General features: G+C 49.7%; 1 protein-coding gene across 3 annotated transcripts in view; it reads left to right on the top strand.

Annotated features, from left to right (window-relative positions):
• Positions 1 to 12633, top strand: part of SFSWAP (splicing factor SWAP) — a 237666-nt gene that overhangs the window by 142185 nt on the left and 82848 nt on the right. For all 3 annotated transcript variants that reach the window (XM_075322143.1, XM_075322151.1, XM_075322159.1), the window contains one exon: positions 4209 to 4451. In XM_075322143.1, coding sequence (XP_075178258.1) covers positions 4209 to 4451 — 243 coding nt within the window. The remainder of the gene's footprint in view (positions 1 to 4208; positions 4452 to 12633) is intronic.

Raw genomic sequence — 12633 nt, 5'->3', positions numbered from 1 at the left:
AGGAAGCCGACGTCCCTCGACAGGACCGTCTCCCTCTCTCAGGCGACCAAAGCTTCCCTTCGGTGGTGGCTTCTTCCCACTTCATTATCGAAGGGGAAATCCTTCCTACCCCCATCCTGGGAAGTAGTCACGACGGACGCGAGTCTGTCAGGGTGGGGAGCGGTTTTTCTCCACCACAGGGCTCAGGGTACGTGGACCCAGCAAGAGTCCTCGCTTCAGATCAATGTTCTGGAAATACGGGCAGTGTATCTTGCCCTGAAAGCGTTCCAGCAGTGGCTGGAAGGCAAGCAGATCCGAATTCAGTCGGACAATTCCACAGCGGTGGCATACATCAACCACCAAGGCGGCACACGCAGCCGGCAAGCCTTCCAGGAAGTCCGGCGGATTTTGATGTGGGTGGAAGCCACGGCCTCCACCATATCCGCAGTTCACATCCCAGGCGTGGAAAACTGGGAAGCAGATTATCTCAGTCGCCAGGGCATGGACGCAGCGGAATGGTCCTTTCGCCCGGACGTGTTTCAGGAGATCTGTTGCCACTGGGGGGTGCCGGACGTCGACCTCATGGCGTCCCGGCACAACAAAAAGGTACCAATGTTCATGGCACGGTCTCAAGATCCCAGAGCTATGGCGGCAGACGCCTTAGTTCAGGATTGGTCGCAGTTTCAGCTCCCTTATGTGTTTCCTCCGCTGGCACTGTTGCCCAGAGTGTTACGCAAGATCAGGGCCGACTGCTGCCGCGCCATCCTCGTCGCTCCAGACTGGCCGAGGAGGTCGTGGTACCCGGATCTGTGGCATCTCACGGTCGGCCAACCGTGGGCACTACCAGACCGAACAGACTTGCTATCTCAAGGGCCGTTTTTCCATCTGAATTCTGCGGCCCTCAACCTGACTGTGTGGCCATTGAGTCCTGGATCCTAGCGTCTTCAGGGTTATCTCAAGACGTCATTGCCACTATGAGACAGGCTAGGAAACCAACGTCCGCCAAGATCTATCACAGGACGTGGAAAATTTTTCTGTCGTGGTGCTCTGCTCAGGGTTTTTCTCCCTGGCCATTTGCATTACCTACTTTTCTGTCCTTCCTTCAATCTGGACTGGAAAAGGGTTTGTCGCTCGGCTCCCTTAAGGGACAAGTCTCAGCGCTCTGTGTTTTTCCAGAAGCGCCTAGCCAGACTTCCACAGGTACGCACGTTCCTGCAGGGGGTTTGTCACATAGTTCCACCTTACAAGCGGCCGTTAGAACCCTGGGATCTAAACAGGGTGCTGATGGTTCTTCAGAAACCACCATTCGAGCCAATGAGAGATATTTCCCTCTCACGACTTTCGCAGAAAGTGGTTTTTCTAGTAGCAGTCACTTCTCTTCGGAGAGTGTCTGAGCTAGCAGCGTTGTCGTGCCAAGCCCCTTTCCTGGTGTTACACCAGGACAAGGTGGTTCTACGTCCGGTTCCGGAATTTCTCCCTAAGGTGGTATCCCCCTTTCATCTCAATCAGGATATTTCCTTACCTTCTTTTTATCCTCATCCAGTTCACCAATGTGAAAAGGATTTGCACTTGTTAGATTTGGTGAGAGCACTCACTCTACATTTCTCGTACGGCGCCCCTGCGCCGCTCGGATGCACTCTTTGTCCTTGTCGCTGGCCAGCGTAAAGGGTCACAGGCTTCCAAATCAACCCTGGCTCGGTGGATCAAGGAGCCAATTATCGAAGCTTACCGTTCGGCTGGGCTTCCGGTTCCCTCAGGGCTGAAGGCCCATTCTACCAGAGCCGTGGGCGCGTCCTGGGCTTTGAGGCACCAGGCTACGGCTCAGCAGGTGTGTCAGGCGGCTATCTGGTCGAGCCTGCACACTTTCACGAAGCACTATCAGGTGCATACCTATGCTTCGGCGGATGCCAGCCTAGGTAGACGAGTCCTTCAGGCGGCGGTTGCCCACCTGTTGGAAAGGGCCGTTTTACGGCTCTCTTACGAGGTATTATTTTACCCACCCAGGGACTGCTTTTGGACGTCCCAATTGTCTGGGTCTCCCAATAGAGCGACAAAGAAGAAGGGAATTTTGTTTACTTACCGTAAATTCCTTTTCTTCTAGCTCTAATTGGGAGACCCAGCACCCGCCCCTGTTTTTTTGTGTACACATGTTGTTCATGTTGAATGGTTTCAGTTCTCCGATATTCCTTCGGATTGAAGTTACTTTAAACCAGTTTTTAATTCTTTTTCCTCCTTCTTGCTTTTGCACCAAAACTGAGGAGCCCGTGGGAGCACGGGGGGTGTATAAGCAGAAGGGGAGGGGCTTAACACTTTTGAGTGTAATACTTTGTGCGGCCTCCGGAGGCATAGCCTATACACCAATTGTCTGGGTCTCCCAATTAGAGCTAGAAGAAAAGGAATTTACGGTAAGTAAACAAAATTCCCTTCTTCCTTTATTCCAAACTTAATAAAAGCATAAAATTCTCCATCATGATGAAGAACGCATCACAAGGTGTGTAAGGTGGACGCATTTCGGACAAAAAACTAGTCCTTACTCTGAGACCACATTAGTATTGTACTGCAAAATCACCTGTCAGATTCCCTTTAACAGTAAAATGTCATGAAAAAAAAAAATAAAAATAAACTATGGGGTTAATCTGCAAGTTTATAGCTTTTAAAGATGTGGGCCGCTACATTTAATGCCCAGCTACCAGAAGGAAATGCACTTTATTCCTCCCTGCAGCCTCAGTCACCATGTATCTGTACAGAGTAGGCTGTCAGTCAGCGGCGGAGGCGTTGTTACAGGTGTTGTTCACTATGCACTGAGCAGTGACCTGAAGCTGCACCTGTGACTGAAAGCCAGTGGATTCTGGGAGGAAGAATTTTTTCTCAGTAGCCTGGTTTTCAGTATAGCAACTCAATGGCTTCATAACACTATTGACCTGCAGATTAAACCTATAGCTTGCATGTTTTAAACCTGTAGCTTGCATGTTTATAATTTTCATTTTTTTTTTACATTACATATTCCCTTTAAGAAGGGTGGTCCAGTAGCAGACAACTTCTTTTAAAGAGAACCTGTCATTATTTTGTAATGTAAAGATATGACTGCAATACTGATTACATTAATGCCTTTGATAAAGAAATCCCCTTTGTTGTTTTTCTTATTACCATTTGAAGTTTTCTGCTAATTAGATTTTGGTGTACAGGGGCCTAACTGTACACTGGGTCTTTTCCTCCCTGTCTGTGATTCCTTGGCCCTTCTGCCTGCCTCCGGTCTGTGAATGACCTGCCTCCTCTGTTTGAAATCGCAATACTGACCTGTGACTCAATGACTGGAGGCAGGCGGAGGGGCCGGGGAATCACAGACCGGGAGGAGCAGACCCAGTGTACAGACCAGCCCCTGTGCACCAAAATCTCATTAGTAGAAAACTTCAAATGGTGATTAGAGAACAATAAAGGGGATTCCTTCATTGACTGTATCAATGTAATCTATATTACAACCATGTCTTTACATTTCAAAATCCTGCAGTCTGGTTTTCGTTAAACTCAATAACACTAGATGCTGTAAGTTCTCTCTAGTGGCAGCTGGAGGCAGACTAAATGGTATGTTTTAAAGGGAAGCTGTCACCAGGTTTTTGCTCCACCCATCTGAGAGCAGCATAATGTAGAGACAGAGACCCTGATTCCATTGATGTCACTTACTGAGCTGTTTGATGACATTTTGATAACATCAATGTTTTCTCTGCTGCAGATCTAGCAGTTATACAGAGCTCATGCATATGCTGGACTACCTGGCAGCACACCAAGTAGTCCTCGAATGATGATCTACTGCTGATTAAACAGTGATTTTATAAAAACTACACTAAGCAGAACAGTAAGTGAAACATCGCTGGAATCAGGATCTCTACCCCTACATTATGCTGCTCTTAGAATAGGTGGCAAAAACCTGGTGACAGATTCCCTTTAAATGTAGAGCTTTGCTGCATACCCCCAGGCTATAAAAATCTGCTGCAAAGTCTAATAATGTAGTAACCTAGAGATACTGATTAGTCCCAATTGTGACTTTGGGTTGCCCTCTGAAGCACTGATCTGCGGTAGCCTTTCTAGCTGTAAGCGTTTACTAGTTTAGGCAATGCGTGTGACCAGATTTGCTACTTATCTATTTGGATTATGTTGTTTTGTTTTGCTTATTTCTCTTTCCTGTGTTAGTAATCTCACACCTTAATGATTTTTTACATTTGTATTTTCAGTTTCCTTTGCCCCAATAAGCTTTGCAATAAAGGTGAAAGAAACAGACCTTCTGCCCCTTGAGAAAAACCGAGTAAGATTAGATGATGACAGTGAGGAGGAGGGGGAGACTGGAGAAAGCAAAGATGGCCAGCAAGGCAAGGCCAGTGGCACTGCTACTGGCAGCCAGCTGGTTAATGCTGGGAGCGCTGCAGTGGAGGAGAAGAGACCGCAGCTCACGCCGGAGGAACTTGAAGCTAAACAAGGTGTATATATATGTATAGATTTATTCTTTGAGCTGCTCCATTGCCCTGTATGTTTTCTCACACTGTTTATTTCACATATAGCTCTATAGCCTTATTTCCAGCATAGATGACTCCTACATGGTCTCTTATTAGCCACTCCACTGTTTATACTTCCTTAAGTGTCCTCCTACATAGTGATGGCGTATAACATCATAAAGGGACCCTCTTCTTGGAATCCCTATGTGCTTATCATGAATTGGGGGGGCTTTACAATGTTTATGGGGTGCACATTTACAAGTGAAACGTGGTAAACATTATGTTGCAGCTTTGAGATAAGTATCATCACTAACAGAATCGCAAAAACCTGTTGTTTTGCCACGTGGTAAGTGGCCTCGGGATGCACGATCGCTCTGTGTGAACTCAGCCTTGCAAAGGTTCCAGCGAGCACTGATGAGTATGACATTTCTGCTGTAAAAGCCAAGAGAGCGTACAAGAGTGAGAAGTGTCCTCCTGTGTTTGGTATGTGCGACTTCAGCCTTAATGTGGAGCGCGTCTGTCAGCAGATCATGTCCTCACTTGAACCTGAAAATTGTAAGGAATAGGGATGCATAATATAATACAAAGTTACACAGCTTAAGAAAAGCAAAACTGGAAAGCCCCTTCAAAGAGGTTTTGGGAAAAGCCCTTTGTCCCTGCTGTGGTTTAAAAAAAACCCCTATACTTTCCTCACCCTACCCTGGTCCAATACTTGAGTTTCCGCCATTACTTTTGACGTCTGTCGAGCACTGACGTCACGCTGACAATGCTGCAGCCAATCACGAGTTAAGGCCACTTTACACGCTGCGACATCGCTCATCTCTCTCTTTGGGGTCACGGAATTTGTGACGCACATCCGGTCGCTTTAGCGATGTCTTGCATGTGACACCTATGAGCGATTTTGAATCGTCGCAAAAAGTCAAAATCGCTCATCGGTGATACGCCCCCCCCTATTCTCGAATATCGCTGCTGCTCGGTGTACAAAGTAGTTCGTCGCTCCTGCGGCAGCACACATCGCTATGTGTGACACCGCAGGAACGAGGAACCTCACCTTACCTGCGGCCGGCCGCAATGAGGAAGGAAGGAGGTGGGCGTGATGTTACATCCCACTCATCTCCGCCCCTCCGCTTCTATTGGACGGCCGCTTAGTGACGTCGCTGTGACGCCGCACGGACCGCCCCCTTAGAAAGGAGGTGGATCACCGGTCACAGCGACGTCGCTAGGCAGGTAAGTAGTGTGACGGGTCTGGGCGATGTTGTGCGCCACGGGCAGCGATTTGCCCATGTCGCACAACCGATGGGGGCGGGTACCCACGCTAGCGATATTGGTACCGATATCGCAGTGTGTAAAGTGGCCTTTAGTTGATGGTACGAGCAGCTCAGGGCTGCTGAGCTCATTGATTAGCTGGAGCGCTGTTGATGTGACATCAGCACTGCAGACCATAACAAACCCTGGGAACAGTAGTGGAAGCTTTTCAGTGAACCCAGGTAGAGCAATAAAAGCAGTTTTTATGTTTTTATTTATTTTTTTAAATAAAAAACAAACTGAAAAATGAGACAATTTTTTTTCTTTTTTCTTTTTTCTTTTTTAAACCAGAAAGCTCCCTTACTGAACCCTTTAGCAAGACAAAACAATGACTGATCTCAGGGAGACCAGCCAGAGAAAACACTGCCGGCAGCCAGCGAAGGCGCTCAACACAGTGAAATCCTAGGTGCATTGCTCCCTGGGAAGTATGCAAATCAAAAAGGTCCTTGTTAAGAGTCTCGACACGGAAAATAGCCAGATATACCTCCCAGGAAGGACCTAGCAAAGGAGTGTCTCTTTTTAGGAGACCACCATAATCACCATATTAAGTGTCCCTTTTAGTCAGTATCCAGCTCTTGACGAGTTTAAAGATATGACAAGGGAAATACCAAGGCCAGGTATCCATCCACAGACAGCTGTTTCGGGGTATTGCCCCTCATCAGTGTGGAGTAGGATTCTGGCTAGGTGGGAGCAATGCCTAGTAGACCAACAAGACAAAACCATTACTGATCTCGGGGAGACCAGCCAAGAGAAAACAATGCCGGCTGCCAACGAGGGTGCTCAACACAGTGAAATCCTAGGTGCATTTTTAAACCAGAAAGCTCATTTACTGAGCCCTTTAGAAAAATTAAAATATATTTTACACTTCATTAAAGGGACTCTGTCACAAAGTTTTTGCTCCCTCCCTTTTGAGAGCAGTATAATGTTGAGACAGAGATCCTGATTCCAGTAATGTGTCAGTTACTGAGCTGTTTGCTGTAATTTTGATAAAAATCAATGCTTTCTCTGCTGCAGTTATACACAGCTCATGAATAAGCTGGACCCCCTGGGAGCAGTCCCAAGTACAGTGAAGAAAATAGTATTTGATCTCTTGCTGATTTTGTAAGTTTGCCCACTGACAAAGACATGAACAGTCTATAATTTTAAGGGTAGGTGAATTTTAACAGTGAGAATATTCAAAATTAAAGCTAGAAAATCACATTGTATACATTATATAAATTTATTCGCATTTTGTAGAGATATAAATTATTTGATCCCTCTGGCAAATAAGACTTAATGATGGCAAAACCCATGTTGGCAAGCACAGCAGTCAGATGTTTTTGTAGTTGATGATGAGGTTTGCGCACATGTCAGGAGGAGTTTTGGTCCACTCCTCTTTGCAGATCATTTCTAAATCCTTAAGATTTTGAGGTTATCGCTTGGAAACTCTGAGCTTCAGCTCCCTCCATTAGGTTTCTGGGATTAAGGTTTGGAGAGTGGCTAGGCCACTCCATGACCTTTTTAATGTGCTTCTTTTTGAGCCACTCCTTTGTTGCCTTGGCTGTATGTTTTGGGACATTGTTGTGCTGGAAGACCCAGCTACGACCCATTTAATGTCCTGGCGGAGGGAAGGAGGGTGTCACTCAAGATTTTATGGTACAGGGATCCATCCATTCTCCCATTGATGCGGTGAAGTAGTCCTGTGCCCTTAGCAGAGAAACAAATCCAAAACATAATGTTTCCACCTCCATGCTTGACTGAGGGGACGGTGCTCTTTGGGTCATAGGCAGCATCTCTCTTCCTCCAAACACGGCGAGTTTAGTTCAGGCCAAAGATTTATGTCTCATCTGACCACAGCACCTTCTGCCAATCAGTCTCAGAATCATCTAGGTGTTCATTGGCAAACTTCAGATGGGCATGCACATGTGCCTTCTTGTGCAGTGGGACTTTGCGGGCACTGCAGGGTTTTAAGCCATAACTGTATAATGTATTACCAATGGTTTTCTTGGTAATAGTTGTCCCAACTGCTTTCGACCATTAAGTTCCCCCGTGTAGTTTAAGACTGATCTCGCTCCTTCTTCGTGATCCTGGATACCCCACAAGGTGAGATTTTGCATGGTGCCCCATCGATGTCGACTGACACTCATTTTGTATTTCTTCCATTTTCTTACTATTGCACCAACAGTTGTCTCCTTCTCACCCAGCGTCTTACTTATGGTTTTGTAGCCCATTCCAGCAGTGTGCAGGTCTATGATCTTGTCCCTGACATCCTTAGAAAGCTCTTTGGTCTTGCCCATGTTGTAGAGGTTAGAGTCTGGACAGGAGTCTTTTCTACAGGTGACTATTTAAGAAATCTGTCTTTAATGCAGGTAACGAGTTGATTAGGAGCGTCTAAGTGGTCTGTAGGAGCCAGAACTCTTAATGGTTGGTAGGGGATCAAATACTTATTTCTTTGTCGCTCCATTGGGAGACCCAGACAATTGGGAGACCCAGACAATTGGGGTGTATAGCTATGCCTCCGGAGGCCACACAAAGCATTACACTAAAAGTGTAAAGCCCCTCCCCTTCTGCCTATACACCCCCCGTGCCTCACGGGCTCCTCAGTTTTCATGCTTTGTGCGAAGGAGGCTGACATCCACGCATAGCTCCACAGCTGAGTCAGCAGCAGCTGCTGACTATGTCGGTTGGAAGGAAAGAGGGCCCATAACAGGGCCCCCAGCATGCTCCCTTCTCACCCCACTTTGTCGGCGGTGTTGTTAAGGTTGAGGTACCCATTGCGGGTACACGGCAGGAGCCACATGCTGTTTTCCTTCCCCATCCCTTATGGGCTCTGGGTGAAGTGGGATCCGAATCGGTCTCCAGGCACGGGGACCGTGCTCCCTCCGCAGCCCCTGGGGTATCTGCTGGACAGGAGCCGGGTATCGTCAGGGACAAGGCCCTGCTACTGTGAGGTACTCTGTGTCCCCGTGGGGACCGCGCATGGAGCGCTTGTGCCATACACATTACAGCACTGCTGGGTGTGTTAGTGCGCCGGGGACTACCGCGCATGGAGCGCTTGTGCCATACACATTGCAGCACTGCTGGGTGTGTTAGTGCGCCGGGGACTACCGCGCGGCCGCGCTTATTGCCGGCCGCGCTTATAACTTTAGTCCCCGGCTTCTGCGGCCTAGTGTCGTATATTCCCGCCCACAGGCCTGCCAGTCAGGGGAAGGGCGGGACGCTGCACAGATCGTCAGCGCTGAGGGCTGGAGCATACATTAGTATCCTCCTCCCTCCTCACTCAGTACACTGGGGCACTAGATTCCCGCACTTTTCTTGGGCACGCCCACGGTCCCCTCCTCCCCACAGAACGCCGGCAGCCATTCCTGTCAGCGATTCAGACGCTGGAGAGGAGAGACATCACAGGGAGACCCAGGCAGGGATTCTGGTGATCACACAACCGCTCTGTGCGGTCGGTAAGCAGCACCTACGGTGCTGGCCCCACTGAGTGCCGAAGTGTGTATATATATATATATAGGCTTATAGGCTATACATTTGCACTGTACGGTCGCTCTGTTGATTTTTGGCTATATACCCTCCTGGATTGTTCTCAGAGGAGACAACAGCATGTCGTCCGCAAAAAGCAAGGGTGCCAAAGCACAGGCGTACTTTGCAACCTGTACCTCATGTGCAGCTATACTACCGGCAGGTTCCACTGACCCTCATTGTGTGCAATGCTCGGCCCCTGTGGCACTTACTCAGTCGGAGCCTCTGCTACAGGTGGCCCAGGTGGAACCACCTGCTCCCACTGTCCAGGTGACAGGGACGGAGTTTGCAGCTTTTGCTGACAAAATGTCTGAGAGTATGGATAGATGGTCTTCTAAAATACTAGAAGCCTTACAGTCCAGACCGGTGATTCAGGTCCCGGGCACTGTTCAGTCTTTGACCCCGGGTCCCCCTCAATTGGAACAGCAAAGGGACCCTGGGGTGACCCATAGGTCCCAGGGTGAGGTCTCTGACACGGACCGTAGTCCCAGGCCGCTTAAGCGGGCTCGCTGGGAAATTCCCTCCACCTCATCACATTGTTCAGGGTCTCAGCACGAGGACTCTCTGGAGGATGAAGCGGAGGTAACAGATCAGGATTCTGATACTGAAGCCGCTCTCAACCTAGATACACCTGAAGGTGACGCCGTTGTGAATGATCTAATAGCGACCATCAATCAGGTGTTGGATATTTCTCCCCCAGCTCCTCCAATTGAGGAGTCAGCTTCTCAGGAGAAATTCCGTTTCAGGTTTCCCAAGCGTACATTGAGTACGTTTCTGGATCACTCTGACTTCAGGGAGGCAGTCCAGAAAAACCGGGATTGTCCAGACAAGCGTTTTTCCAAGCGCCTTAAGGATACCCGTTATCCCTTCCCCCCTGATGTTGTCAAGGGCTGGACTCAGTGTCCTAACGTGGATCCTTCAATCTCCAGACTGGCGGCTAGATCCATAGTTGCAGTGGAAGATGGGGCTTCACTCAAAGATGCCACTGACAGACAGATGGAATTATGGTTAAAATCCATCTATGAAGCTATCGGCGCGTCTTTTGCTCCAGCATTCGCAGCCGTATGGGCTCTTCAAGCTATCTCAGCTTGTCAGGCGCAGATTAATACAGTCACTCGTACATCTGCCCCGCAAGTCGTGTCCTTAACCTCTCAGGCGTCGGCGTTTGCGTCCTACGCCATTAATGCTATCCTGGACTCTGCGAGCCGTACGGCGGTAGCATCCGCCAATTCGGTGGTAGTCCGCAGGGCCATGTGGCTACGAGAATGGAAGGCAGACTCTGCTTCCAAAAAGTTCTTAACCGGTTTGCCATTGTCTGGCGACCGCTTGTTTGGTGAGCGATTGGATGAAATCATTAAACAATCCAAGGGAAAGGACTCATCCTTACCCCAGTCCAAACCAAACAGACCTCAACCACGGAAGGTACAATCGAGGTTTCGGTCCTTTCGGCCCGCGGGCAGGTCTCAATTCGCCTTGTCCAAAAGGCCTCAGAAAGATCAGAGGAACGCCGATTCATGGCGGTCTAAGTCACGTCCTAAAAAGACCGCCGGAGGCACCGCTCCCAAGGCGGCCTCCTCATGACTTTCGGCCTCCTCAAACCGCATCCTCGGTCGGTGGCAGGCTCTCCCGCTTTGGCGGCGCCTGGCTGCCACAGGTAAAAGACCGATGGGTGAGAGACATTCTATCTCACGGTTACAGGATAGAGTTCAGCTCTCGTCCTCCGACTCGTTTCTTCAGAACTTCTCCGCCCCCCCGAGAGAGCCGAGGCTCTTCTGCAGGCGGTGTGCACTCTGAAGGCGGAAGGAGTGGTGATCCCTGTTCCTCTTCAGCAACGGGGTCACGGTTTTTACTCCAACTTGTTCGTGGTGGCAAAAAAGGACGGATCCTTCCGTCCGGTTCTGGACCTAAAACTGCTCAACAGGCATGTAAAAACCAGGCGGTTCCGGATGGAATCGCTCCGCTCCGTCATCGCCTCAATGTCCCAAGGAGATTTCCTGGCATCAATCGACATCAAAGATGCTTATCTCCACGTACCGATTGCACCAGAGCATCAGCGCTTCCTGCGTTTCGCCATAGGAGACGAACACCTTCAGTTTGTGGCACTGCCTTTTGGCCTGGTGACAGCCCCACGGGTCTTCACCAAGGTTATGGCAACAGTGGTGGCAATCCTACACTCTCAGGGACACTCGGTGATCCCTTACTTAGACGATCTGCTTGTCAAGGCACCCTCTCAAGGGGCATGCCAACACAGCCTGAACATTGCTCTGGAAACTCTCCAGAGTTTCGGGTGGATCATCAATTTTCCAAAGTCAAATCTGACACCGGCCCAATCTGACATATCTTGGCATGGAGTTTCATACTCTCTCAGCGATAGTGAAGCTTCCGCTGAACAAGCAGCGTTCACTACAGACAGGGGTGCAATCTCTCCTTCAAGGCCAGTCACACCCCCTGAGGCGCCTCATGCACTTCCTAGGGAAGATGGTAGCAGCAATGGAAGCAGTCCCTTTTGCGCAGTTTCATCTGCGTCCTCTTCAATGGGACATTCTCCGCAAATGGGACAGGAAGTCGACGTCCCTCGACAGGAACGTCTCCCTTTCGCGGGCAGCCAAAGCTTCCCTTCAGTGGTGGCTTCTCCCCACTTCTCTGTCGAAGGGGAAATCCTTCCTGCCCCCATCCTGGGCGGTGGTCACGACGGACGCGAGCCTGTCAGGGTGGGGAGCGGTCTTTCTCCACCACAGGGCTCAGGGTACTTGGACTCAGACAGAGTCCTCCCTTCAGATCAATGTTCTGGAGATAAGGGCAGTGTATCTTGCCCTAAAGGCGTTCCAGCCGTGGCTGGAAGGCAAACAGATCCGAATTCAGTCGGACAACTCCACAGCGGTGGCATACATCAACCCCCAAGGCGGGACACGCAGTCGGCAAGCCTTCCAGGAAGTCCGGCGGATTCTACTGTGGGTGGAAGCCACAGCCTCCACCATATCCGCAGTTCACATCCCGGGCGTAGAAAACTGGGAAGCAGACTTTCTCAGTCGCCAGGGCATGGACGCAGGGGAATGGTCCCTTCACCCGGACGTGTTTCAGGAGATCTGTTGCCGCTGGGGCATGCCGGACGTCGACCTAATGGCGTCCCGGCACAACAACAAGGTCCCGACATTCATGGCACGGTCTCAAGATCACAGAGCTCTGGCGGCAGACGCCTTAGTTCAGGATTGGTCGCAGTTTCAACTCCCTTATGTGTTTCCTCCTCTGGCACTGTTGCCCAGAGTGTTACGCAAGATCAGGGCCGACTGCCGCCGCGCCATCCTCGTCGCTCCAGACTGGCCGAGGAGGTCGTGGTACCCGGATCTGTGGCATCTCA

Source organism: Anomaloglossus baeobatrachus, chromosome 1 (genome assembly GCF_048569485.1).
Source record: "Anomaloglossus baeobatrachus isolate aAnoBae1 chromosome 1, aAnoBae1.hap1, whole genome shotgun sequence".
In the NCBI taxonomy this organism is placed as follows: Eukaryota; Metazoa; Chordata; class Amphibia; order Anura; family Aromobatidae; genus Anomaloglossus; species Anomaloglossus baeobatrachus.
The sequence above is the reverse complement of the archived record's forward strand: the minus strand, read 5'-3'. Positions and strand labels throughout refer to the sequence as shown.